The 27,983-nt window shown below is 37.1% G+C and overlaps 4 protein-coding genes across 9 annotated transcripts; 1 reads left to right on the top strand and 3 right to left on the bottom strand.

The window, feature by feature from the left end:
- Positions 1–34: 34 nt before the first annotated feature.
- Positions 35–8,591, top strand: LOC124410982 (adenosylhomocysteinase-like 1). 6 transcript variants are annotated; one of them, XM_046889758.1, is made up of 11 exons: positions 35–516; positions 3,089–3,136; positions 5,212–5,296; positions 5,578–5,759; positions 5,865–6,189; positions 6,561–6,711; positions 7,328–7,480; positions 7,606–7,771; positions 7,862–8,108; positions 8,215–8,335; positions 8,505–8,591. In XM_046889758.1, the coding sequence occupies exons 1-11, from the start codon at positions 415–417 to the stop codon at positions 8,509–8,511; spliced, it is 1,587 nt and encodes a 528-aa protein (XP_046745714.1). In that variant the 5' UTR covers positions 35–414; the 3' UTR covers positions 8,512–8,591. The 6 variants fall into 6 exon arrangements, with proteins under 6 accessions (XP_046745714.1, XP_046745712.1, XP_046745717.1 ...); XM_046889756.1 differs by having other exon boundaries at positions 5,212–5,302; XM_046889761.1 differs by lacking the exon at positions 3,089–3,136.
- Positions 8,592–10,482: 1,891 nt separating this feature from the next.
- On the bottom strand, positions 10,483–12,800 carry LOC124410984 (metalloendopeptidase OMA1, mitochondrial-like). The gene is made up of 7 exons (XM_046889763.1): positions 12,394–12,800; positions 12,151–12,290; positions 11,558–11,731; positions 11,355–11,462; positions 10,989–11,189; positions 10,738–10,914; positions 10,483–10,640 (listed from the first exon to the last, which is right to left on the bottom strand). Exons 1-7 carry the CDS (start codon positions 12,743–12,745, stop codon positions 10,545–10,547), a joined length of 1,248 nt encoding a protein of 415 aa, XP_046745719.1. The 5' UTR covers positions 12,746–12,800; the 3' UTR covers positions 10,483–10,544.
- A 753-nt stretch (positions 12,801–13,553) lies between these two features.
- On the bottom strand, positions 13,554–16,616 carry LOC124410987. Its single transcript, XM_046889766.1, has 8 exons — positions 16,448–16,616; positions 16,213–16,320; positions 15,917–15,982; positions 15,708–15,823; positions 15,350–15,628; positions 15,030–15,243; positions 14,739–14,965; positions 13,554–14,663 (listed from the first exon to the last, which is right to left on the bottom strand). The coding sequence occupies exons 1-8, from the start codon at positions 16,505–16,507 to the stop codon at positions 13,691–13,693; spliced, it is 2,043 nt and encodes a 680-aa protein (XP_046745722.1). The 5' UTR covers positions 16,508–16,616; the 3' UTR covers positions 13,554–13,690.
- Positions 16,617–17,446: 830 nt separating this feature from the next.
- LOC124410978 (telomere-associated protein RIF1) lies at positions 17,447–27,682 on the bottom strand. Its single transcript, XM_046889746.1, has 15 exons — positions 27,448–27,682; positions 27,138–27,341; positions 26,754–27,048; positions 26,298–26,635; positions 25,613–26,192; positions 25,302–25,501; positions 24,928–25,068; positions 24,674–24,839; positions 24,169–24,376; positions 23,795–24,021; positions 23,094–23,501; positions 21,412–22,998; positions 20,343–21,197; positions 18,707–20,251; positions 17,447–18,629 (listed from the first exon to the last, which is right to left on the bottom strand). Exons 1-15 carry the CDS (start codon positions 27,558–27,560, stop codon positions 17,910–17,912), a joined length of 7,587 nt encoding a protein of 2,528 aa, XP_046745702.1. The 5' UTR covers positions 27,561–27,682; the 3' UTR covers positions 17,447–17,909.
- Positions 27,683–27,983: the final 301 nt, after the last annotated feature.

The raw sequence follows: 27,983 nt of genomic DNA, 5'->3' as shown, positions 1-27,983 counted from the left end.
GTCGCAGTCAGTCGACGGGGGGTTTGGCAGACTCGTTCGGAGTCGTTGATCGTCGGTATCGCCAACATGACATTAAAGTCGTTTATTTGAAGCGACGAGCTCGTTACGTGACGTCGTCCGTACTTTAGCGCAAAGTCAGTAAATTTGTTGGAGCACTTAGCTCAAATTAGCATTCTTCCTTCGTTCGTTATCAACAGCGTATGTAGTACCGATAACGGCGTTTCGAAAGTCTTCAGACTGTGATATCAGTATTGAGGTGCGTAAGTGAGAGCTAGCGAGATCCTCGGCATTCGGAGCATAAAATTTGTTCGAGAGGTGGTCAGGTGGCGTGAAAATAACTGGAATAAAGTATATAAGTAAGAAAAAATCAAAATATAACAATCGAACATCGACCAGCAAGTAGATCAGTTCAAAATGGCGGACAGCGGTGACGGTCCCGACAGTACAACGTCTGGAAAAGATGCTAGAAATCGGGTTTCCGATTGTCCAGTTACGGATCCGGGCACCGTAACGAAGGTAAAAACATCTGACAAATGACAAATGTGTATTTTCACACAGCCTGATGAAAGTCACACCGAAATACCGGATTACTTTAACCCATGACCGAAAGATTTCAATCGTGCGACACTTTTGACCTAGCCAAAAATTTGTACTTTTATTATAGCACGTAAAACGTCACGACCCACATATGCATCTGTACAAGTTAATATCGATGCCGGAACAGACCGATTATTGTACGGCGTTTCTCTCTTTTTTTTTTTTTTTTTTTTTTACCCAAACTACGCACTTTGATTGTTAATTTTCTTCAACTCGAAAGTAAATCAGTTGAGTCAATTGATCTACAACCACCAAACAAAATTACCAGATCACTATATGGACAGTCCGTTTGCTAAGCTTTTCATTTTAGTATATCTTATATCTGAAGTATGCGATATCTGAACTTTTCAAATAATGGCTGCAAAAACGCGGCAATACTTGAATTTTTTTTATTTTTTCTTGAAAATATTGTTTAATAGGATGACTGCAAAAACAGGCAAAAACTGTATTCTTACACCACAGAGTAATAGTTTTAGAACTTTAAAGCTCAAGCTTAAATAAGTCTTCTTTGTGCAAGCATAACTTTGAAATTTTCCAGAAAGAAAATGGGACGAAAGAACATTTTTTGTCAACTCAAAATTCGAATATTGCAATCCGAGAATGGACCACCACCATACAAAACTCTCAGAAGATGCATAACGCCATGTAGTTTAGTCACAGTGTAGTACTAGTATTCCGACAACAATTGAACTTCAATTCATAATAATAATTGGCAAACAAGAGAGACACATATTTTAGCACAAATGTACAAAATAATCGAGTCAATAATAGCCCGATGTAATTTTCTTTTCTTTTCAGTTCAGTACAATTTTTTTTTTGTGTTGTTTTTGGCGAATACGTTTATAAGAGTTCAAGACAATAGGAGTTCTTTTTTTTTTTTTTTTTTTTTACTTCTTTTCTTTTTTGCACAATTCACTGGCTATTTTTGCCACCTGCTCTTTTGCTTACCTTGACAATAATAATGTGTGGTGGCTGTGCCAGAAACAGGCCTGTAGTTAGTTAGAAATTTTGTTTTTTCCTTGCGTTCGCTTCACTCTGTTGGACATGAAAAAAATTTATCATTTTTATTGGTATAATTGTAATGTAGGTCGACCTACTTAATCTACACGATCATTGTTGAGAAAGAAAAGGGGTATTAGAGTATTAAGAAACTAATACCGTTTGTTATTAATCAATCATCTGTAATCGTAGATCGATCAGATCGACTCTTCAAAGTAGTGATACTTACTTTACTTTTATCAGACGCAAGGGATTAGTCTAAAAATATCTTGTCGTGTTTATTTGTTGAGAAAAAAGAAAGATAAAAAAAAAAAAAAAAAAAAAAAAAAAGAAACGAACAAAAATTTCGAAAACGGACACTTTATTTTCTTCTCATTTGGGACAAAGAGAAAGAAACAAAAATACACGTGAAAAAAACAATTTTCATTGAAAATTGTAAATGTAAAGAAGACTAGAAATTTATCGCAACGCCCGATATGTACTTTAATTCAATACACCGCTACACTTCCCTTATGTTTGAGCGCATATTCCTCCAAAGCATGGCTGTAGTCAACGCCTTAAAAAAAAAAAAAACAAAAAAAAACACAAACTATCGCATTGAAGGAAAATTTTTTTTGTATAGTCGAGAAAAGCTGCAAGCCATAAGATTTGTCTGTCCAATTAGATTTATATCGATATTATTTTTATTTTATTATTTTTTTCATCTAATCGGTGAAAAAAAAACGTAGCATATGCGCAACAATATTTTGACCACTAAAGTGTAGAGACAATGGATTATTCGACATGAAGAATAGCAGATATATTTTTCTCACGTATCCTTTTAGACCTTATTGTCATGTTACTTGAGAAGAATGCTTGTAGCATATGTTTCTTTATGAGGCTGGTAAAACGCATGCAACTTGTACTAGTTGTAAAAAGTAACAATTAGACTCAATGAGGCAATTTTTTCTTCCCAATCACCTAGTTACTTAAATTAGAAACATTGTTATTTGAAGAGCGATGATGATACAATAATATTAACTATAATAGAAGATAAATTTTTCTTACGAATAGTCGAGCTAACAGATTCTTCTTTTTTCAGGTAAATCGCAATTCTATTTCAATGCGTAATAATAGTTTTAGCTGTAAACGACGACTATAGTTTGCTTGGCTTGTCAAAGAAGAGAGAAAAAAAAAAAAAAAAAAAAAAACAAACAAACAAACGCACGTCGAATGATTTTGGTAATAGGTAAAAAAGTAAAAGAAATTATCTAAAGCTTGATAATCGCAGCCTATGATACAATGATCCCATATATTCATGTGTTATGTATGTTGCCATTTATCCTCTCTGGTGTTCAAGAGAGAAATTTAAAAAAAAAAATTTGAATCGATAAAGAAAAAAAAAAAAGAAATAAAAAAAAGACAAAGAATACAAAAAAACCATAACAATAATAAAACGTAGAACAATTCGATTTTGAGGTGAATTATGAAGTGCTCGTTGTTGTGATTTCAGAGCCTAGAGGCTTCAAATAATGCCTTTCACGGCCCGAGAGCAAAATTAGTAAGTAAGACTGTTTGTCTACGAATCTCAACAATCTCTAACGCTGTAGTGTTTATATCTGCCTTGAAATCCCAACCTAAACTGGATCGTGTATACGGCTATTAGTGTTGTTTTTACGTTAGATACAACGACAAGTTTTAGCGCTTGAAGTGAAAAAGAAAAATCAAGAACATAGACAAAAAAACAATTAGCATGCCAATAGTAGCGAGTCACCAAATGCATGATATAATAAATAGCAATCAGGTAATACGCACTTAGATTTAGTTGAACGGAATACTTAGATTATCAACCCTTTGAGTCAGACATTATTATGCTAAGTCAACTTTTGTAAGAAGGTTGTATTCCATGTTTTCCAAATCCAAAATCAGGTTTTGAAAATTCTAAATCGTGGATTCAATACGGTGGACACAAATTTCGAATTTCATTGAATACGGTCAAAATATTTTACGCAGGGGTTTTCGGGGTCGCTGATTGGATTTGCGATGCTGAATTTTCAAAATCTGATTTCAGATTCGTAATCGGCGACCCCGAAAGCTCATAATTTTTGTAGAGAATTAATTTTCTCGGAAACGTATTATTCCTTCAATTTTTACGATTTTTTTTCAATCAATCTCTTTCTAACAATAATAATTTACATTGTGTCGCGATAATTAGTTTCTAGTATCGAATACCTATTTCTATACTATCGCAAATAGCCAAAAACCTTAAAGAAATGTTTTTAAATGTTCTCTGAATATAAAAAAAATTGATGTAAAATAAGTGGTAAAAATACTTACGACTATGACTCAAAGGGTTAAATATCGTCACCCAACACATCACCACAAACAGCATCAGTCATTCTCTTGTACATTTACAACTTACATGATATATATACCTTCCATATACTCATCCGTTAATTGAATTACGATCATCATTCCATGAATTTCTGATATCAGTTTTGATCGAGTTATTTGAAAAAAAGATTTCATTTTTCTTTAACATACCGAAGTACTTGTGACTTTTGAAAACCACAAACCCGACCAGTTCTGCAATTTCAATTAATTAAATAGCTGTGCCACAAGATACGCCAACACAAAGACGTACAACGAGCAATTGAAAGAGTTAATTATATCCCTCGGAATAGACGGACAAGTTATGTTATATTGAATTGTTGATTAAGTAGGTCTGATGTTGGCATCGTTTTTATTAAACGAGACTTAGTGCTGTTAGAAGTATTAGTATAGCACCGCTGTAACGGCAGTTATTACTTGTTTACGGTACAAGCCTATTCAATTACATCCTAAACAATGGAAACTGCTGTCTGCACGGTCCAGTGTGATTAACAGGAAAACGACATATTGTTTCTTCCCTATTTATATCGCATCGGATGCTTTTCGAAGTTTTCTTAAGCTTTTGACGATAATACCCTCAGCCGCTGCGCTGTGATAAAATTTATCCTCCTTATTATATTGTCTATTAATTTTTCTTCAGTTTCTTTTATCTAATAATAATAAGAATAATAATATAAATTACAATAAAAAAGAAATATATAAAAAAGATCGAAGGTAACGAAAACAGAAAAAATTTTTCCTCTCAATTATTATATATTATTATTATTACTAATTTCTGCTAGCAACGCTTTGCACAAGCACTTTTTGCCCCCCACAAAGCAATTGCTAATGATTGACATGAGATTTAAGAAGAAAAAGAAAACAAATTGACTAACAACGATGGAAATTCGTCGTCTACATCTTTCAAAGAAAATTTATTACATTATGACCAAATTTATTTACCTTATCGGCTTAAACCGGATTCAACTAGTTAGGAGATACCCTCAATTTTCACCTGTTACAGTAGGACAAACAGTGTATTATGTCTATCAGTAGCATGCGTTATTCTTTCTTCGGCCTGGGCGCCCACTCCTTTGTCTTTTTTTTTTATAAACAATAATTTAATAAGCGTCAATCGCGTCGTTTATTCTTTTACTGTTCGACGTTACCATTATATACATTTCCTTGGACAAACGAACTCTCGTTACTCTAATATATCGACAGGTAAATGAATGAAATTTGATCGACTAAATGAAAAATTTTTAGGAAACAAAATCTGGCGCTTTGAAGAAATCCAACCGATACAGAAGCCGATCTCTCTCAGCTAGCAGCACTGATAGCTACAGCTCCGGTATGAGTACGTTGCTCTTTCGTTTCTTTTCTTTTACACATATTATATAAATTTTAGTTCCATTTCCGATCGCTTAAGCATGGACAAAAAAAAAAAAAAAACTAAAGTGTTCAACAAAAGCGGCAAACATCCTGGTTCTTTCGTTTCCTTCTTCATTCGCTCACCGATTGCGCGTACTGTGTAACTTTCGAAATTTAACAATCGCATGCGAGATAAATTCAATTACATGATGTAATGAGTTTTTTCATCATATCACCCCACTTTGGTACATCTAAACGTAGGAAGTTCATCGGACGAGGATGACGTATCGCCGCGTGAAAAAATCCAGAAGACAGAAAAGGGATTCTCAGATTTCTGTGTACGTAATATCAATCAGTACGCATTTGGGCGAAGAGAAATTGAAATCGCCGAACAAGAAATGCCGGGAATCATGGCACTGCGAAAACGCGCCGCGGAGGACAAAGTAAGAAATCATTTTCATTTCAATGGCGCAAACACCAAACGGCACTTAAAAATGTTATATCTCGAATATTAAATTGTTGTGAAAAATAATTCGCTTTTTTTAAAGCCGCTGAAGAACGCCAAGATAGTCGGTTGCACCCATATCAACGCCCAGACTGCTGTTCTCATCGAAACGCTCGCGCAGCTGGGTGCTCAAGTTCGATGGGCGGCGTGTAACATATATTCAACGCAGAACGAAGTTGCCGCAGCGCTAGCTCATGCCAATTACTCTATATTTGCGTGGCGAGGAGAGACGGAGGAGGATTTCTGGTGGTGCATCGACAAGTGTGTTGCAGCTGAAAACTGGCAACCTAACATGATTCTAGACGACGGTGGAGACGCGACGCATTTAATGCTGAAAAAATATCCCGCCATGTTTAAAATGATTCAAGGTGATTGTTGACGATTGATAATTGCAATTCATATGAGCGAAATCGCCAGAAGCGAGGAGTAAATTACTCTCGGAATTCGGTACAACGCGTCTCTCTTTTCCGAAAACCTCTACACATTTCTTTCTAAACTTTACGCGATTAAAGTCAGTAGCGTTAAAGTAAGGAAAATTTTTGAACAAAAACTACTTTTGAATGCTGTTTTGCAATCTTAGGATTACTTTTAAGGAGCTAAGTTTGCAAAATATGATTATATCATACGGCGTTACCGTATAGTGAATTTCAAAGAACTTATTGTTTCTTATAAAGGAAGGTTGAATTTGTTTTTCTTTACTTCGATCGTATTTCATTTTTTACCTTCTCTGTATTTACAGGAATTGTGGAGGAAAGCGTCACCGGTGTACACAGGCTTTATCAGCTCTCCAAAGCTGGCAAACTATCGGTGCCGGCAATGAATGTCAACGACAGTGTTACCAAAACAAAATTCGACAATCTTTACAGCTGTCGCGAGAGCATTATTGACAGGTACAAAAGGGCGGAGGGAACACCGCTTCAGGGGGTATAGATATATTAAGTCAATATTTTTAAGAAACATCAAAAATCTGAGGATTGCTTTATCTCTCCACAGTCTCGTTGTAGAGAAGGAAAAAAAATTGGCAAATTTAAAAAATTTCTTAGCGTCGTGGCGATCGTCCAAGTTATTCTTTTTGTCGCGTAACTCTCGATGGAAAATGTCTTCGTGTATACTTGGTATAAATTACGTAAGTAGAATACCGGTGTATTAAAGACACGTTGTATCCACGACCCTTTCTTGCGTCGTTTTCATTGTCGTAAAAAAGATGTAAGCCAAGGCTAAATTGAGAATGGAGTTTCAATGAAAACATGGAACAATTCAAATTTCTACAAAGATATTACGTCATGATTATTACCGCACGTATCCGTAGTATACTTACGAATTATATCGCGCATGTTCTCGACGGAAAATTACGAAATCAATTGATATTGAATGGATAAATGCCGTTTACATAACGCGCCAGTTGTTCTTACGTTTCGTAATTCTTAAATACATGCAAAGTCGAGAACACGAAGGCTCAAAATGAAAGTAAAAACTTTGCATTTATGGATTTACGCACGTTTACAGCTTGAAGAGATCCACCGACGTTATGTTTGGTGGAAAACAAGTCGTGATCTGCGGATATGGCGAAGTTGGAAAAGGATGCTGTCAGGCACTCAAAGGATTGGGTTGCATTGTCTACATCACAGAGATAGACCCGATTTGCGCTCTTCAAGCAAGGTAGAGAATTCAAAAAAATATCCCCACATTCTGAAACAACAGTTTCACCCCAAGTTTACGATGTCGATGAAATTTGGTAAACTTTGACCTCGATAAAAACACGAATTGCAATATTATATTCACAGCATGGACGGATTCAGAGTGGTGAAACTTAACGAAATTATCAGAAACGTTGATATCGTTATAACTGCAACCGGTAACAAAAACGTTGTCACCCGAGAACATATGGACAAAATGAAGAACGGATCGGTCGTCTGTAACATGGGTCATAGTAACACGGAAATAGATATCGTACGTATTTATTCGTTCCTATACTTTGATGATTCGACGACAGTAAAAGTTTTAGGCTGTTATAAAATAAAAAGGAATTCTCAAACACAGAACAGCTTGCGAACACCTGACTTGACCTGGGAAAAAGTCAGGTCTCAAGTCGATCACGTGATTTGGCCGGATGGGAAGCGCATCGTCCTCTTAGCCGAAGGAAGATTAGTCAATTTATCATGCTCCAGCATCCCATCGTTTGTCGTATCCATAACAGCGGCTACTCAAGCGCTTGCGTTAATCGAACTTTTCAATGCCCCACCAGGACGATACAAGAGCGACGTTTATCTCCTGCCGAAAAAGATGGGTGAGCTTAAAGAGAAAAATGCATGAAAAGTTTTAATGGAGAAAAAACAACAAATTCATCACGTTACGTCCTTTCAACAATCCCAATCGTTTGTTTTTCAATTTAGATGAATACGTAGCATCTTTGCATCTGCCAACATTCGATGCTCACTTAACCGAGCTTTCAGACGAACAAGCGAAATACATGGGCCTTAATAAGGCTGGTCCGTTCAAGCCCAACTACTATCGGTAAGTTTTTCATCTCAATTTTTCATTCGTAGAAATAAACTGAAAGTTTCTAGGCTTTCGAAATCAAATGATCATAAAAAAAAATAAAAGAAAGAAAAAATACAGTAGTAATCTCAATTCGAGTTATAAAATTTCTAATTTGTACTATCTTTATTCATTTCCTATACAGTTATTAAAGACGGTACGTTTTGTCGACCATGACAATGGGCTGGATGAAAAGGCACTGCCAACTCTGAACGAGATGCAGAAAGTATCGAGAATAAAGAGAGAGAGAGAGAGAGAAAAAAAAAAGAATAAAAATTGAGTTATGTCGATAGAAATAATAATTGTGCGTAGATAAATTCCGACGTACTCCGGCCTTCTTGGGACGAAAGGAGAAGAAAAAAGACAAACTTCCAACTTCCCTAAATCCCACTTAAGGATTAATAGTTTTCCTTTGTTCTTAGTTTTTCACTTTTCGTTTTTTAACATCCTTTTTCTCCCAACATGAACTTCAGCAGAGGAAACTGTTAACCGACGTACATCAATTATAGAATTCAGTATTACTACCTACGTTACGTTTAGTGCATTATTCTTCAGGTTTGTTACGGATAAAATATATGACAAGTTGGTGTCTGAGATGAGTAGGAGAGTCGTTGAGTATTGTAGTCTTATTGTTAGATAAATTTTTAATCATGCTGTTGGTATATATTATACAGAAAAATTTAATATCAGTATTCACTTGTTTCGTTTAAAACCATGAGCCGTGCTTGGAAAAAAAAACAGGTTCAATATTTTCCAGTTTTAATTCAAGCTTTGACAACATTATATATATAAAATTATATATATATTCCCTCGAATGTAAAATTAACGCAAAATTTCATTCACCCTTGTATTAATTCATTTGATTTTCGCCCGTAGGTTTTTGCTTCTTTGTTTCCTCCAAAAAACTTCAATATTATACAAATACGTAATACAGACATATATATTCCATTTACATACGTCTATAAAATCGTATTGGTGAATATTTTATGATGATTTCAATAATCTGATGGCCTAAATCCTAATTGAACATCGCTTTGAAATTTTCGCTTTATACTTTGACGTACGTACATATTCGATAGGTATGTACAATAATGTGATTGTGTAGTACCCTTATTTTTTACTTATGCTTAATGTTAGGCACGATCATTGTACGCGCGATAGTGCCTTATAAATTTGTTAAAACTCAAGTCTCAGGATTATCAATCGTCAAAAGAAATATGTAGATAATTTAGTGTCAAAGTAACTACGACGTGTGGCGCTAATCTTTCGTTAAGTATACTTCGACTTTACAAAACAAATTGATAGCGATGCTTCTCACATTTTTATCAGCCTACTAGTTGCCGGTGTCTAAGAGAAACAAGTCGATAGGTTTTATTACTGAAAATTTGTTTATATATTTATAACCAAGCGTTTTAGCAAGTGATGTAAAATATTCAGACCAAAAACAGAAGAACGAGGAAATAGAGCGAATTTATAAAACCTATCTAGGACTAATTTTAAAATCAGTTTACAAACAGATAAAAAAAAAAAAAAGATTAAAAATTTACAAACGTCTTTGTAATTCATATCAAATGTTTTCATAGTACGATTTTTGCAGTATCAGAATTTGAGTTTTATCTGATTTTATCACAATCTGTGACTCGTGCCGTTGCGATATAAAATGTTAAATATCACAAAGGTACATCTAATTTTACTACTTTATACCTGCACAAAATTTTATTGATACTAATGAGAAAGAAAAACGAACAGAATGTGAAAAACCAGAAAACACTGATCGAGTCGGGTGATATTCACTGAACGGATAATGTATGAGCGAAAATGTAGTAAACGATCAACATTCAACCCTGTTAGTATTTTCCAATCGTGTCTAAGCGACACAAAGTACTCCAAGAACAATGTCGGCTGTATTTTTGTAAAGGTATTAAGTATAAATAAATACGTACGATGTTGATTATATGTTGAATACTTATAAACTCTTTCCTCTTTCTACATTACCGAAAGTTTTCCTATCCTGAAAATTTCTCCACCGTATGAAAAAATAATGAGAAGTAAACAGAGATACTTATCAAGCGGACGTGTATAAGGAACATTTACGTTTTATTTAAAACCTTGAATAGGCAACATCTGTTCTAATCTGATCACAATTTCTTACTTACGTACTTTATTCGGTGGTCTAGAATAACAGTTATAAAACTCCACGTAGTTTCAATCGAGCTTCAACGTCTTTTATTGATTGTGCGTCGAATTTTTTCCTCGGATCCACTGGGCTTAGTCCTGGACACTGTTCAGCGCCGTGAAACAAGAAGCAGATTATTGATGATGATAATTACTGAATATTGCTGTACAATATAGGATAATTTAATTGAATGTATTTTGACCTGATAATTGCCACGTAAAGCGATAGCTTTCGACATTAATCCGTTTAAATTTTCTGCCCGATCTTTGTGATTCGGATGTGTCGAGAGCCATGTGACGTTAGAAGGCTCCGCGTTCAATTCTTGGAGAGATCGCATCATTTTCCAAAAAACAACAGCCTCTCGAACGTCAACGCACGCCTGAATAACGAAAAGGATAAATAGAAAAACCAAAATTCAGAAAAGGTCCTCATTTTTCTCAAATCTGAGCTTACTTTGGCTGATAGAGTCAGTCCGACTTCGTCAGCTTCACTTTCCAGGGCTCTGTTGTAGGGTAAATCGTGGAAAATGTTAAGAATCTGATAGCCTGTCAATTGAAGGATTAACGCAATCGAGTCTGGGAATAACGCCCAGATAAGTACTATCGGCAGGAGTAACAAGACATCTATTATAAATCCATTCGACACTTGTTCCATCTAAATGATATATTAATCGATTATGTTAACTGTAGATTTACGATATACTTGTGTAGTTAACTATTTCTGAAAAATTCTTCTCCACGTGTGACCGTTATTTGTATTTTGAATCTTTATAATGTATTCTTAGATTTTATCCAGGTATATCGTGCATTTAGTTCTCACCGCATGTTTCAGCAACGAGTGTGCCATTTCATGGGCTATTATGAACGATAGTTGATCTTCATTTTCAACCATCTTAAGCATGCCAGTGAATATAAATATATTTCCACCCTGAAACAGTGTTGTTAAATTTGAATATCAAGCGGCCTCTGACTATAGATAAAATTATGGAATTTGATTTCACAGAAGCGTTATATTGTACAAACAGGTAAAACAAAGGCGTTGTTTTCTGGCAAATCAATAACACTCAAAGTCCAGTTTTTTTCCTTGATGTATGGCAAGTCCTTGTTCCCATTTAATATCCGATTTGTTACTTTCAGTAACTGCTGATAAACCGGATGATTATGCGGAAGGATTTTGTCCATATGCTCCTCCAAATGCTATAATTGACATAAAAAGAACAGTTACAGTGTTAAGTGTAAGTGCGGTCTCTTTCAATTAATACAAAGACGAAGGCATTCCATTTCTGCTTTGCAACTATTTCAAAACATGACGATGAGACGGCACAGATGATTCTTAATCACGGAAGCCCTAAAAAATACAAGCACAAGTTGAAATATCGTGCACATGAAAATTGTCATCTTAGATGGAAATTCGAGACCTCAAAGTCTTTATTGTTTATCATGCTTGTATAATTAAAAACGTTCGTACACTGGCAATTCGAAGCTGTTGCGTGATCACGACTTGCAGAAGAAATTGTATTTTTGCAAGTTTTGAAACCCTACACCTGAGATTAAAATAAAAATTTAAATTCCCAGTCCGCACACGAATACCTTCAACATTAAGTCGTTATACATACCAAATCTAACTGGAACTTTTCGAAGGCAGCCTGCTGTTGTTTGGTGAACATTATGAAGCGCGGGCGATTTGTTATCGGAGTGTTTTCTATGTGCAATACATAGTATATCGCAAGCATTGCGAAGAATGCTCCCAGGAAGCCTGAATAAACGCAGATTCAATAACTCGAAATTGCTTAAATTCTTATTTGTATCTCTTCAGAATAAAAATTAGTTGAGTATACGGATTTCAATTTCAAACTCACCATATAAATATGGTTTCTTCTTTCGTAAAGCCGCTGCGTATCGCTCGCGTTCGTTTGGGTCTATTCTTCTCCACCATTTTTTCAGAGTTCGTCCGAAAATAAAGGCACCAATACGCAATACAGGTCGCAGAATTAGTGCCAGAACCGGGGGAATATCGCGCCGGTTCGTTGTGTGAAATTTGCAATTTGAAAATTGAATTTTCGCGGGAATATTGTGGCGCGCCTTGCATCGCTCTACCGTAAACTTGGGAAAATTCTTTACCGACCGCGTTGGAAAACTAACGAACGCGAGGACTCTTTTATTTCGAAATTTAGCGTTTGCCGAGCAAACTCCACGAAGTGTGGAAAACATTTTCAATGTAGCAGAAATCGGCTAGAATTTATTAAATGAATCTATTAATAAAAAATTATTAAAAATTTAGAGATTATAAAATTTTCTCAAAAATATACCTCTGACACATGTTAATTTATAATTGCTTTACATCACTCTGCAATATTTAAAGTGAACCGTGGATTATACGGCACTGCACATGCACAACATGCACTAATTGTATCAAATCGCATAAGAGTTGATTCGATGCCAAAATAAGATTAAAACAAGAGTACAATTTCGTGTAACTTTGTCGCCTCCAAGAAATTGAATTTTAAAAAGATAATTACTATTTCATCGATCGCATAATGTTTTTAATTCGTGGTTACGTCAAACTTATAATGGGACACATAACCTAAAAAAAATTACATTTCCAGAAAAGTTCGAAACAATTATTATGCTTGAGATTGCAATATCGAATGTTTAAGAACAAATAATTATTAAATTTACGATTAATCATATCACGTCAATAATATTTTAACAAAAAAGCCGACGAGTTGTCAATTTATGCACAAACGTTGGATGGAGACATCAGTAAGAGTCTCCATTTTTAGTTTAGATTGAGGTTAGGTCAAGTATACAATCGCGATTGTATAATGACTGCTATTAATAATTAAATTTATCTTTTAAGATATACCGTCGAAGAAAAAATCAAACTATACGAATTATTGAAATGATGAATTCTATTGACATATTAGCTTGACTTATGTTGACTTTTATATATTTATAATTCCGATGGGAGATTTCCCAGATAAAAAATATATATATAAATGGATAATAATGTTCGGAATTTTATCAAAACATTTAATTAGACTTCCTCGGAAAAAGCCGATCATTTTCTTTACAATACATTTCTTGAATTATTGCTACACGATAAAAATAATTTAATAAGTTTGAGTGGTAATAAAAATTAAAAACTAAAATTACCTACAAGTCGGTATTTACAGATTCTTCATCAGATTCATTTGCACTGAGATCTTCGTCAGAATTTTCTCCACTTCCGATAAAAGTTTCTTCCTCGTTAGATAAGAACGACGGTAGCAAAACAGGCCTCGAAGGCAACAAGGGAATATAACATCTAGATCCTTCATTTTCACTTTCAGCCCCATCTGCTTTTTTTTCTGCTCTTGGCTGATGAAATTTCGGTTCCATTAGACCAGGAGGAAGGGGCGGTGGAGGCGGAGGGACAGGCGCAATTGTTGCGCATTTTGATATTGATTTTTCCTTCTGTTCCAATGCGTCTTCTGAATATCGAACAGAACTTATCGACACAGTTTCGCTGTCGGAATCTGACAAGTGATCCTGTTTTGAATCATTAGCAGTAGGCGATTCACTTGGAATTATATAACCCATTCGTTCCATCGCACGCAATTCCCGTTCCCTAGTATCCTTCTGCTTTTCAATTAAGGCTCCTTTCAACTCAGACATAAGATTACTAGATAGCATCTTATCAAGCTTGTAACTTCTCTCCAAATAATCATCCATGTTAGAGTTTATCAGAGCATCCGAATGATTTTCACGAATATATTCCTCAAAAACTTCGTCCATTATTTCTGGATCAGTGTCTTTGACTATTGGAATATCCGACCGCAAAGTTCCACTGGAAACATCACACATTTCATCATTTCCCGTTTTTCGATTGTAATTCTTTTGATTCATTCGCGCAACTATTAACATGCTTAATTCTGCTAGATCCTTGGCTTTCACAGCATCTTTGTACACGTCGTCAAGTTTTATTTGCAAAGCTTCGAGAAGCTCAGATTCATTAGTTCCTCTGTCTAGGTGATTTTCTATATCTTCCATTACCGACGTTAACTTGTTATAGGCATGTTGCATCTTATGAGAGGTGAGGTGCAAGCGAACGTAAAGATCTTGCCATTTCGATCCAGGAAAACTCCTCCTGAAAATTAATGAATTAATATGTACAATTTATAAAATAAAATTACATATGTCTCGGGTCTCTTTTATTAAATACCTGTACTTTGCTTCGACAGAAACGGATCTGTAATTGTGAAATTCATCGACCACTTTTGCTAATGATATTCTGTGTTTCTCTGTTAGTTTGAGAAGCTGTGCAACAATTTTCTCCATCTTCAGTGCTCTTTTTATTTCGTCGCACACACCTAACAGGTCACTGTGACCAAGATGTGCTAAAGTCAACAGCATCTCTGATTGAACAAGAACGAATCTGTAGAATAATTGCTGAAAATATGAGAATGTTTTTAAGTTCTATTTCACAGGTCGTTCTTGATTGTGAATTTTATACCTTCAAACTTCCGTACGTTACTTCACCCATATTTACAAAACTGTCTTTGTTTAGACCGGCAATTTGGAGATCAATATTTGGCCGATATGAATCTGGCAGAAGATCAAACATACTCAAAGTTGTCCTATAGTATAAGTTGGATATAATTTGCAATGATTTCATCGTACTTTCAGTTACAGTTTGTAATAATTTCAATTTCTCTGGAGCAAAATCGCTGTGCAAATAAATTAAAATAAGAAATAAGTAAATGATGCAACATTCGGTTAAACTTTTTACTGATTTACCGCATATGTTCATTAGATTTAGGTTTAGGAGCTTACTTAAATTTCATTCCAGACTGTTTTGCACCAATATTGATTCGGAAAAACTGATTCAAGATCCTCAGACTCCTTTTATAAGTGTAATAAAGCTCCGTTTGTTCTGATATAAGTTTCCTCAAATCGCGATTCGTTCGCCAATTAAGATATCCGTATCGAGCAGCCGTAAGTGCAGAAAAGGTTGCCAGCCAAGTTAACGAATTCGAACTGTGCTTCACAAGATAGTATCCTGCGACAGCAGCTGCTGCGTATTTCAAGTAAGATAGTAAGCCATATGCTGTCCTGTAATTGAAGAAAGAGACAAAACTTCATGAATGACAGATTACGAATCTTTGTCTACAATTCCAAGTGAAATCCTTGCCTCGGCTCTATCCTTTCATCCGAATCTAAAAGACTTTTAATCAATGCTGCATGATCGTCGAGGAGGTACCTTGCTTCTGATATACTGGTCAGCTGTTTTTGCAATGCTTTGGTATCCTGATATAAAAATTGAACACATAAATAATGTGACTGCATTGTTGAAAGGACGATAATTTTATCACTGTAAATCAGTTTCCTCAACATTCTTACCTTGACTAAATATTGACAAACACTCAAAACGGTTTTGCATAAACCTCGATAAATGCCAGTACATGCCTGGATATGGAAATCGAAGAACAAATTACAATAAGATCGACTGTTTCGAAGCACTTTCTAGTGGCTTCGAGTTCAAGTTTTTTGCTCATCCACAAACTTTGGATTCTGCACGGTGCTTCAGATAACATATTTTGAAAAACACTTCCCAAGAATATCAATTGATTTAAAAAATAAAAAGCAAGAGAGAGGAATAAATATCGAAGGGTTAGTGTAGGCAACAATCGAGTAACCTTCTCAGTATGTTTCTCAGTGACGGATGACAGTTCGTCGTTGCGAACCGAGACGACTTCATAATCCAAATATCCCATTTTTGACAGAGCTTCATGCAGTTCGCTTCCCTGAAATTTTATGGAACGTGAAGTCAGTTTCAGATGATTATAGACGGATGATTTTTTGATTTGTTATTGATTGTGGCTTTTACACATCAACAGGTTATCATTTACACCGTAAATTCGTATGACTTACGGCAATGACAACATCCTCATCTTCCTCGTAGCATAAATCTGTATCACTGTTTAACAACATATTTAAATACTCTTAAATACACACGGACGAAAAACGAGAATAAACATAAAAATTTATAGGTTAGATTTTTGCACAATTTTAAGGTTAAGTCTTCGAATTGTAGTTATTTAAGACTGGCGCCCATAGAGCCCATGGCACTACGCTTATTGGGAAATGTCCTTATGACGTCAGAGCATGGTTGTCGACGCCATTTTATTGCAACATAACCTGAGTTTTTTATTTTAATAGAGGCGAATCGTAATTCTTGAGGTTTCAAATTACTCATGTCACATAAATTGATTAAATATAGTCAATAATATACCTCCTCTACCATCCATATGCGGAAAAACACGGTCAACAGTCAGATGTCAGCCTGGTTGAATTAGTCTGATTTTTTTCCACCAGATGACACATTGCAAAGGGGCATCTTAATGGCCACGAAGGATGTAAAAATATATCAGGGGATGCATTACTGCGGAAGTTACAAGATGGTCGGTTGGTCCTCAGAACTAAGAGGCGGCAAGTCTACGCTCAAACAGGCAGTAAAAACTTGAGGCAATTGCAGATCGGTAATTGAAAAAAATTGTCAACGAAAAAGTCCCGCTTTTTCAATTCGAGTAGATTAAAAGTTTAATGTTATCTGATGGTTGATCTTAATAAAAATATTTATGGTCAAGTTTCATTATCTGGTAGTAGAATTGTTTTAAGATCAAGCAGAAGAAAATAATAGCCGCTAAGAAATAGAATTACGGGTAAGTATTATTCAGAATAATTATAAAAGTTTGTATGATCCTTGCATTGCACTTCCATTCACTTTAACTTATTTTCGTGATTCTTAGTCTTTGAGAAATCAGTTTTATGCAGATATGAGTGAAACGTAGGGGAGAGAATGATTTTTTTTGAAAGCATCAACTTATTTAGACATTACTACAATCGTTAATTTTTCATTTATTGTAATATTTGTATAAATAAGAATGAAAATGATAATGATAATACTTCAAACTCCTGTATTTGGTTGTAATCATTTTTTCCTTCGTTCTTTCAAGCATTTAAAAGTAACTACATAAATAAAGTACCTAGTCCTACAACATAAGATATTAGATTATTCAAATAATTGAGTCAGCACAATCAGTATTGAAATAATCGTTAATTATTACAGACTATTCATATTTACAACGCAGCATTTTTATATTTAGGGAACACAAGTCCTACTGCTAGGTGAATACCGATATTTATCGTCAGTAAATTACTGTAAACCAAGTACTGCAATCAGCGTGGTATCAAAATTCATAAACTCAAGAAAGAAATAAGCTATTTAAGGAAAATAACATTTGACTTTAAAGTGAAAACATTCCTAATATCTACGAGTCAATAAACGAAACAGGAAAAAAAGTTTCAAAAGTACAAGGGGGCAACGTAAGACCTACGTATTTGACGGCGCTTTTAGTTGGGTGAATTTCTCTTTCAAGGTCTCATTGAACACGTCAAGGAGTTTTGTAGTATCTAAATTTTTTCCCACCACTTTCAACAACTCTGTTAGTGCGTCATCGGATAATTTTTTCTCTTCTATATGTGTTGTCAAGGCCTGAATAGTGCATAGCTCACTGAAAATACGATTTCGTACAGTGCTTGGCTGTCCTTCTAGAGCCGAACATATGTCAGCAGAGCTGTTGTTCTGTAGGGCAATGTCTAATACAATGAGTGGGGAGATGAGTTCCTCATTGGCGACTGTGTGACTGATGATCAAATCTTTGGGCATGCGTTTCAGCATCGCTTGAAGACTGGACAATTCAGTCATTGGTGTAGTTATGCCAGCATCTGCCTCTTCCTTGAGTTTCCTTGATAACAATTCCGCAAGATCCGACGACGTGCAACGCTTGTTGATAGCCGTTTTGATTTCCTCAAAGTCCAATGCCCGCATGCAGTCTGCAACTTGAAGTTTACGACGATACGCTCCCAAGACTTTCGTAAAGAAATTTTTGTCATGACTGAAAATGTCCGGCAGTCTACCCAGGACTTTTTCCAATCCTGAGGCTCGACATGCAGTTTTCAAATGCGCATCAGCGCTAGTCTTCAGCTGTATTCCAAGCATTTTTATAGTTTCACGTTCAAGGTCTTCTTCAGCCATGTTTTTCATCTTTAACTACAAGAAACAAAAAATATACAAATAAATCAACGAATGAGTCTTTCAAGAAAATCATTTTCGGACGTGTTACTTACCTTATAATTAGCGAGAATATTTTCGGCCGAGCATCTTTTTATCGCACTTTTAAGCGTGACCGAAGCGTCAACCTCGTCCAGAAGTTCCTCAATCGAAACTTGAGTCTCTGTAGATTTAGTCAGTTTCTCGGAACATACTACACGATCATTCATTGCATTTCTAATTTTCGGTTTACCCAGGGGTGCACAGAGGGAGGAAGACTGAGCGATAGGCGTAGAGCTAGTCAGTGACAAGTCAGGAGATGCAGTAGGGGTTATGCCGACCGACGACTGGGATGTGTTGTCCATAGTTCCAAGAGATGGCAAGCCGACAACAGCTGACTTTTCGAAATGGTGTAATACACTCTTAACAAAGGGAACCTTAGGGCTCCGTTTCACCGGTATCCAATTAACTTCACGCTCGCTTAGCTGAGCAAGATTTCCCACTGTTTCAATGCCCTTTGTTTGAAAGTAGTTAGACAGATGCGACTTCCACAAAGGATCAGCAAGGTATCCTACAATAGAATTGATTGGTTCACCAGACTCTATCAACGTGGGGAATATGGGAGATCTAGAATCCAGCAATTCTGGCTCGTCAAGTTCCATAGTGTCGTTAGTAGCTTGGCTGTTCTGGCTGAATGGTAAATTGGAAAAAACTGAATCTGTCACGGGAAGAGTATCAAATTCAGCTGATTGTCCGGCATCATTTGCTTGCGTGCTGGTCCTGACAGGTTTCCGGCAGAACAATTCCTCGGAATTAGTAGTAGAATTAAGCCCTGTGACATTTTGTATGTCAACTGTATCCTCGAGGTCATCTGTGCACAAGCTTTCTTTTCTCGTCAAACTTTCCTCCGCTGTGGGATTCAATGGTACGTTAATTTCCGTACATATCAGACTGCTGTCGTCTTGTGAAGTCTCCTTCCCCAGTGTGGGGCTCGTCTTTTTGCTACTTTTTGGCAAACTATTACACTTGTCGATGACTGGGGCAGTATTGACAATCTCAAATATGTCCTGCTGGGTTTCAGTCTCCTCGATACTTTGTTTCTCCAATACTTTCACATCTTGTTCCATTACATCTTTGTCATCTTTACTTTTGAATTTCGAGTTTGGCGATACGGCCGCTATTTCTATTTCCATTGTCAAGTTATCAAGAGTCACTTTTGCGGAATCGTTTCCGCGCTGTGGTAGTGAAATCTGATTGTTACTATTGTTGACGGTATCTGAAGTCTGGTTTTGGGTTTCCTGAGATGTTACTGTGAGTCTATTAGAGTCAATCTCCATTTTCGAACTACACTTGCTCGCATTTAATGTCCCATCGACGACCTGGGAATCGGTTGCATTTAAAGATTTATCAATTTCCATCTCCTGTTCTTTATCAGACTTTCCAGAACTTTGAAAGGTCCTAATCTTTGTCTGCTGCTTTTGGCGTACAGGCGAATCCTTGCGCGGAACGAAAATACGCAATGCTGAGGAAACTTTGCTCATACGATGCGGCGATGTTGAGGTCGTTATCTCATACCCCATTTCTTTGGATACTGGAGGATCGGCAAAACTGACTCGTTTTCTCTGAAGTCACAAACGTAAACAAGAACAGTTCATTGTTTTACCTGTGTCAACTAATTTCCATAGATAACTAAGAAAAAAAAATTCTGCTTACCTTGGACGCAAGAGTCGGACTTTCGGCATCATTTTCAATCTGTAGCACCCGCTGTCGTTTGAGAATGCTGGCCGATGGGGAGGCAGTTAGGGATGGTGGATTGGCACTGGACCACTCCAGCATAGGAAGTGCCTCTCTGTCTTGAGCAGGCAAGGCATTGTTGTCTTCGTCAGTCTTTTCTCTGTTCATCTCACCGGTCTGATCAATCGGTGTACTATCTGTACTAGTATGTTCCATGTCCATTATCTTTATCAGCGACGATTTCTCCCCGTCATTTCTCAAGTTACCAAAATGATTCGCCATGGTTTGTGGCAACGTGTCTTTATCCGGAGCAGTTTTCATCTTATTAAATATTTTTTCCTGTCTGCTACCAGATGGACTTCCAAGTCGTTCCGGTTCCTTGAGAACAAGGAGCCGATCTTTCTTCCCTGAGGTTGACTCCTCTTCATTTTCCTTGGCCTTTTTAGAACTCGAAGCAAGATCTTCATCCAGCGAGACACCGGACTTTGTCTCTGCTAAGGCTTGTTTAGTTACAAGGCCCAGCATGTGAGCTGTACGTCCCTGTGGTGTAGCTGTTCTTAGTTTAGCATATCGTTTCAGACTGTTTTTTGGTGAGCATGAGCTTAACAGCGAGCTAGGAAGCCTGATCGGTGACGAGGAAACGTCAGTCGTCAGAGATGGTCTCATTTCTGGCGACGTAGTTTTCGACTCAGCTGTCACAACAGGTTCAGTGAGTACTATTACGTCTGGAGTAGTCGTATTGTCAATTTCCTTAATATTTTGCACAGCAGTCTTCTCTTTCTTTTCCTTCTCCTCCTCCATCTTATCTTCCTTGATGTTATTCTCGCTAACAGACTAACAGACAAATACAATTAAAGCTCACTACACGATAACGATAACGAGAAATTTTAATTTACATTTTAAATTTATAACAGGGGTTAAAAAACAAACAAGAGGCAAAAGGCTAATCGCATCAAAAGAAAAGTACAGCCTTGTCAAATTGTCGAATTGACAGAAACAAAATTGATTGTATCAATCTGATTTTATTAAATGAAAACATAAATTTTACTGAACATACTTCTCTCGGTGAAACCTCGGTTGCTTCAGATGTGCATACTTTGAACGGGCTGTCAGGTTCGGGACCCTTTATGATCTTAGTTTTTTCATTTCCAACATCAAGTTCGATCGTTTGGCCAGGTTGTAAGCTTTGCATTTTGTTGATCCTAATAAAACATTGCTTGTTGCTATACTTTTTGTCTAACATTGACGAACCGCTGCTAGAGGATGTTTGCGAACTTTCAACAATTTCTTCTGAGTCGCTGGTAGAATTCTGAGAGACTAACTCTTGAGAATCATTTTCCATGGTATTAAGATCCGGATCTTTTACCGCCTCCTGGATCTCATTGCTATCTTTAGATTTAGAAATGTCACTTGAATTTGTTTTTGTTGTATTTCTATGAGACGTAGAGCTAGTCGACTCCTCAGAACTAGGACTATCCACCAACTTTTTTTCCAATTTCTTTTCCACTGATTTCTTTTCCATCGTTTTCTTCTCCACTGTATTCTTTTCCATCGTTTTCTTTTCAACGGATTTCTTTTCTATCGGTATTTCATCAAGTGCTAAACTTTTCGAATTTCTAAGCTTCCGTTTATTCGACAAGTGAGACTCAGGTTCATGTTTGGTTTCCTTTACCGTGCATTTGGTGCGAATGGTTTTGCTATGTCTGGTCGTTTTGGACGTCTCGGATGACTCGCATTCATCCGTCTTTGCCTCACCCTCATCCTCGTAATTTACTTTAGATCGCCTGCGACCCGGATGGTTAAGAAATTGATCATTTCCAAATACCATGTTTATTCTGAGACGTGACATTTCAGTTTTGGTCCTCTTGCTCAAAGGCTTTTTGGCCTTCTCACTCTCCGTTGATTGAATGCTATCAGAATCGCTCTGGGTATCACTGACGATTGGAAGAGCTTGTTTTCTCAGTTTTCTACCAACAAAGGTGTTTCCTTCGCTGTCGCTGTCCGACCCTGTAGCTTTCCGCTTCACTCCTCTTTTAGTGGCGTCTTTAGCTTGGTTCAACTTTTCCTCAGACGTACTTGGATTTTGCAAAGTGGAAGGTGTTTCGGCGGATTTTGTTTCAGAGGTTTCCTCCTTGGGAAATTCAGTCAACGATTCAAAGTTCAATTTTTTTGCTATAGAAAGATTGATCTCAGCATCCTTAGCGGACTCGATATTCGGCGAAATTATCTCACAGATCGACGGATTTTCCCCGGTTTTTATATTCTTTCCATTCTCAATTTTTTCACCTTCATCTTCCTTCGCCTGCTCCTTATCGGAAGTCTCACTGATTACGGTATCAACTATTGGGTCTGGATCAAGTTTGTTCTCTTTATTTGCATCTCCGATATTTGTATCCTTATCACCTGTACCAAGAGCGTTGGTGCTATCGGAACTACACATTGTATTCCGGCTAACCACCTCGCTCTTCTTTTTGTCAAACCATTCCTGGATATTTTGTGTATCTTGAGAGCAGGACTGTGAAAGATCGTTATAGAGTGCTGGAATGTCCTCCCGCCTTCTCAATAGCGACTCCTTCTGGTGCTCTGTGAGCCGATTGGCATCGAATTTAAAGTCATTTTTTATGACAACGTATTCCTGTAAAGAAGAAATTGCAGTCATTCATCTACAAAGTTAGTCGGGATTAAAAACTGGTTGCACATTGAAGGGAATCAGACAGAATGGTTGCGTACCTGTGAATCAGGGTCAGGAAAATATGGAGACTTTGATGAATCTTTAGATGCGAGGCTTGTCCCAGGGCCAGGTGTGACAGGCTTTGGGCTGGGAATTTTTCGGTTGAGAAAGCTGCCGGTCTGTTTTGGGAGTTTGGTAGTTTGCTTATCTCCGCTTTCTGATGGTGTTAAGCCAGTAGACTCGTGTTTACCTTTCTCCGATTTGGCATCATTTACAAGTTTTTTCACCAAAGTTTTGTTCCTGTACTCCTCCAAATCGAGACAGGAAAGTGTCTGCGACACAATTTCAGATTCTTGGTGACGGAGGGCAAGTTGGAAAGCTTTTTGAAATGATACGATCATCGTTGACGATAAGATCGCACCAAGCCCTTTGAAGATGCTCATGATTGTCTCCCACGTACTCACGATCTAGTATCACAGGATATCAAGTTTTATAAATACCAGATGAAAACAAAACGAGTGCGTTACGGTTACAGTTTATGATTCGCGATTTCTTTATTCAATCTTTATGCTACATGAAATCTATCAGGGTTGATTAAAAAGAGAAAAGAAAAACAATATCACCGATTTTGCTCTCAAGTTTTGTTTTGAATTATGTTAAATTCTAGGTGTTAGTTACAATAACTGACTTGGCAAATTTTCCAGAACGCTCAAATCTCTGAATATTTAATTTACACTACCGACAAGCAAGTTCTCATTACCTCTTTCACTAAACTCTCTTCTTTGCAAGGTCCAAGCATGTGTTCAAGTGCAGGCCGTACCGCTTCCAAGCATGTCGCTACTTTGCTGGGCGCATGTCCATAAAGCGTTATTAATACAGATGATAGTTCTCTAAGCGCAGTTTCGGCGTCCTTGAAATTTTTCACACGAAAGTTGATTATGCATAAATTGTTGATAAGCCTGACTATGGGCAGGAATCCATTTGTGTCTGAAAAAAAGAACAAAAGATGGTATTAAATAATGCTTAAACTCATTGCCAAATACAGATATCGCATTTCAATACTCATGTATGTACATCTGGTACAAAATGGGATCACTCTAAAACGCGAATAATTAATATTTTCTTTTTTCCTACCAAGCACGTGCTTGTAATTCATTGTTGTCAATATTCCGTCCAGGCAAGATACGGCAAAGCCTGCACATCGTTCATCTGAATCAATACCATCTTGTATCATAGAAATCGCAAATGATACAAATTCGTTGGGCTTAACTGTAGAAACTAGATTAGCTTGAAGATCGAACTGTCCGTAAAGATTTTTCCACGTAACTGCGATCTTCTTGATCTATAATTACCGTATAATAACATTAACAAAATAATAATAAATATGAAGATAATTAGTCTTTACTGTTCATACTTTCGTAATTCTTTTTTTTTTTTTTTTTTTCTTATACTCTTCACCTGAACAAATTCTTAAAAATGTTGTTACAGTAAAAAAAATCCAACATTTTGGCAAAACGAACTTAAAATAAAAATCAGCTTCAATGGATAACGAGCACAGAATCACAAAACATTCGAGTAGAAAAAAAAAATTTACTTTGTAGCTACCAGAGATGAGGAATAGAAAAATTTTCGCACTCACATTCCATACATCAGTTACAAGATGACGTGTAAACGGGAACTTCATCAAAGTTTGAATGGTTGTAAAGTCGTGTGCCGCAGCATCACCTTCGTTTACTTCCTTTCCATCATTCATGTATTTAATTACCATCTCACAGAGAATACACCATAATACAAACAAACCATTTCTGCAGAAATATATTTCCGTTATAATAAATAGATTGAAACTTGAATAATCCGATTATACTTATCTTCTTTAATATAAACATAACTTACGAATTTTCAGGAATAGTATTTACTGTTTCAAGTTGCTCAACAAGTTTCTTAAACACTTCGAATGCATTCGGTACGTAAGGTATTTGATCAGACGGTTGAACTCCTCGCCAGAGGAGGTATTTGATTAAATCATGGTGTTTCCTTTAAAGAGATAAAAAAAATAAGTATAACGACAACCGTATTTCTGTGATCAGAAGAAAGATTAGTTTAATTCCATTTAAATTTATTATCTTGAATCTATGAGGTCATGTAACGAAAATTTGTGTGATCTAGACTTATATAAAATATTTAAGAGGTTGTTACTTTCAAGCAAACATGAAAAGCGATGTCGTTTCTTCTTTTAGACCCTAGTTAACAAGATGTATCTTACGTACCTGTCGATTTTACTTAGCATTGATGGTTTTAGAAAAATAGTCATGAGATCGACTATCGTGTCAAAATTAAATGTATAAGCCGGTAGAGACTCGAGGCTCGGTACAATAATGTCCAGCATGGTATCCCTGATGATTGGCTTAGTTTCAATAGACTCTCCCAATGCCGTGAACAGCAACATAATTTCTTTGTGTATTTGTGACTAAAACATATTTGAAAAGAAAAAAAATGTTGAAGAGACTGACTGATTCTGCAACTAGTTGTTATTTGCATTTTTCAATGAGATATTGGAACCACATAAATAGCGACCGACCAGTACAGCTCCATCTCCGATATCCTTAGTTCGAGCAAGTAGAGTTTTCCAAAGAATGGCGATTATTTCACCTCTTGTTTCTAATTCCATATGAGTCAAGGCAAGCATTGCCTCACCAACGCAGTGTACAAACGGTTTGTAGCATTGCTTAAATACTTCAGTACTGACAGGCGATGGAAGTTTTTCTTCTAGCGAAGATTTCGTCAATTCCAAATCTTTCTCATTTGCAGACAGAAGTTGCAAGAGTGCGTCAATTGCGACAAGTTTAGTTTTGCAAAATCTCTTGCCAGGTGAAGGAATAACGTTGAATTTCGATGACAAAAGTGGCGTGTCACCAAGTGGACCAAAACAAAAGTTGAGGAACTGAGTAAGTACTGGACTTGTAAATTTTTCAATATGCTTAAACAGCTTGTAAATAAGATGCCACCAAACGGTAAGTTTTGTCAAAGTCATCAACTCAGTTTTACTGTTCTTAGCATTCAAGGGTATACAGAGTAGCTTAACTCGTCTGACGGTTGCAAGCTCCTGTTCGTCAAGGGCGAAGTTATCCACTATCAGGTTCCACGATAAGAAAGCTTGCCTGTGTAACAAGTATTTACAAGTTTGCAAAATTATTTCACTTGCACAGTACTGATTGGGTCGCAGTTTTTTTTTTGTCAAATATTATGCATGCATTTCACCTTACCTGCGTACAACTGTATCCACAGATTTAAACGCTTTCTCTTCGACACTGAGCAGGTTATTTATGAGACCAGCACCACGATGAAGTTCTGTGCCCAGCAGCTGAATGCTAGTAGTCCATAGCACAGACCAGTCAGGTTCACAGGCAGAAACTAAAATTGACATGCGTTTACAATAAGTGTTCTGCAACATAGTTTTGTAGTCCTGCCATACGCTAGGTGAACTAGTGCGTATGCGATTCCCCATGTTAGGAACCTGGAGAACTTGTATTGCCGGACCTCGCTGTCGTTTATGGCCCATGTATGCCAAGGTTGCCACTTTATCCAGAAACATACCACTGAACTGAAAGAAGATTAATAGATAGATCGTCGAGTCATTCCAAAGGATCAGTGATCTAATAAACAACGTACTAACTTGACATAGTTAAAATGAACAAAGTAGAAGACAAGAGGAAACGCACCTTTGCACATTCATCGTAAGTGGTGAAAGTAGACAATTTGTAAAGCCTACACAGCAAATTCAGTACACAGACGACAATTTTTTCCTCTACCTGTTCCACAGTGGACAATGTTGTATACTCGACAATTTGCAGAGGTTTTATGTTATCAGTACAAGCGTCTGGAGCGATCCAATCCATCTTTTCGACAGTTACAGAGTTCATGCAATCCTTGAGAAAGTCGACAATGTGTTTATCAGAAGATAACGCCTTGACTGCTTCATCCTGAAGCCCTTCCAAGAGCTGGAATATTTTGAGCCTGAAAAATGAATGAAAAAATAACGAAACGAGCCCTAAAATGGTTACACAGGAAATGATATCCGATTAGTATTCTTTGGGGTATCCCACCTGGCCTCAAAGTCGACGCGCATGAGTTCATTGAATAAATTGAGCTTCCGATCTCTGCACGATCGAAGAATGGCGGCCAGGGTGCAGCTTGCCTCGGGATAAAGAATCTCCTTGCCGCTGGTGAAAGCCGAGAGAACTAATTTGCATATTTCCTTCAACTGTCCCTCGGAAAGAGAGTCGACAGCTCCCGGTCTGGCAACAGCGCTAAAATCATGAGTAGATAAAACTTTTCTGTCGCTACTCTACCAACAGCGGTACAAATAACTGGAGAAATAACGAGTGAAGTAAAAAAGCTTGGAGATCTTGTCACCTTTGAATGCAGGTCAGTGCCTCGCATATTTCTTGAGGGTCCAAAGACCCGCGCAGAGTCCTGACCGCCGTGAAGATCTGGCTCCTCCTAAACTCCGACCTGCTGGACGACATTGACGCCGGTTGTTGTTATTGTGTCCAGATAAATTCACGCCGCGGTTGTCGGCCACATCGTTCAATGGCTTGATAAAACCGCGAACGCCGCCCGTCCACGTGACGAAAATAAGGCCCTTTTCTCCAAGATACTCGGCCTCTTCACCACCTCTTTAACGGGTATTTGCTTCGACGCTGGCTTGCGTGTCGTGATTGCACGAGTGATTTCGAAATCACCCTAAATCGTAATAAACAACAGTAGGACGCGCAGCGCGCGATTTTTTGCCGACCGTCTCAGACTGTTGCTGCTGAAAGGTTGGCTGTGCGAAGAAATTGAAAAATATTTGCTCTTGTCAGCGGATTGGCTCCGCGTCCATCGTCAGCAGAGTCGAGCCTCTCGTCTGCTTCGCGGTCTCTCAGCTCGCTCGGGTTTATCAAACTAGA

Source organism: Diprion similis, chromosome 10, assembly GCF_021155765.1.
Source record: "Diprion similis isolate iyDipSimi1 chromosome 10, iyDipSimi1.1, whole genome shotgun sequence".
NCBI lineage: Eukaryota > Metazoa > Arthropoda > Insecta > Hymenoptera > Diprionidae > Diprion > Diprion similis.
Note: the sequence above shows the minus strand (reverse complement) of the source record. Positions and strands in the feature narration are given on the sequence as shown.

Excerpts from the sequence above, each read along its gene's own strand:
- LOC124410982 (XM_046889756.1), top strand. The coding sequence starts at position 415 with ATGGCGGACAGCGGTGACGGTCCCGACAGTACAACGTCTGGAAAAGAT. Across the intron at positions 5,303-5,577 it reads TAGCTACAGCTCCGGTATGA|GAAGTTCATCGGACGAGGAT; the intron begins GTACGTTGCTCT and ends ATCTAAACGTAG. Across the intron at positions 7,481-7,605 it reads ATTTGCGCTCTTCAAGCAAG|CATGGACGGATTCAGAGTGG; the intron begins GTAGAGAATTCA and ends TTATATTCACAG.
- LOC124410984 (XM_046889763.1), bottom strand. The coding sequence starts at position 12,745 with ATGTTTTCCACACTTCGTGGAGTTTGCTCGGCAAACGCTAAATTTCGA. Across the intron at positions 11,732-12,150 it reads AAAAGTTCCAGTTAGATTTG|CATTTGGAGGAGCATATGGA; the intron begins GTATGTATAACG and ends TGTCAATTATAG. Across the intron at positions 11,190-11,354 it reads ACTCGTTGCTGAAACATGCG|ATGGAACAAGTGTCGAATGG; the intron begins GTGAGAACTAAA and ends TATATCATTTAG.
- LOC124410987 (XM_046889766.1), bottom strand. The coding sequence starts at position 16,507 with ATGTTGTTAAACAGTGATACAGATTTATGCTACGAGGAAGATGAGGAT. Across the intron at positions 15,629-15,707 it reads GATGAAAGGATAGAGCCGAG|GACAGCATATGGCTTACTAT; the intron begins GCAAGGATTTCA and ends CTTCAATTACAG. Across the intron at positions 14,664-14,738 it reads TCTGTCGAAGCAAAGTACAG|GAGGAGTTTTCCTGGATCGA; the intron begins GTATTTAATAAA and ends ATTAATTTTCAG.
- LOC124410978 (XM_046889746.1), bottom strand. The coding sequence starts at position 27,560 with ATGTCGTCCAGCAGGTCGGAGTTTAGGAGGAGCCAGATCTTCACGGCG. Across the intron at positions 24,377-24,673 it reads TTGTAACTGATGTATGGAAT|ATCAAGAAGATCGCAGTTAC; the intron begins GTGAGTGCGAAA and ends CGGTAATTATAG. Across the intron at positions 22,999-23,093 it reads TTCCTGACCCTGATTCACAG|GAATACGTTGTCATAAAAAA; the intron begins GTACGCAACCAT and ends TCTTCTTTACAG.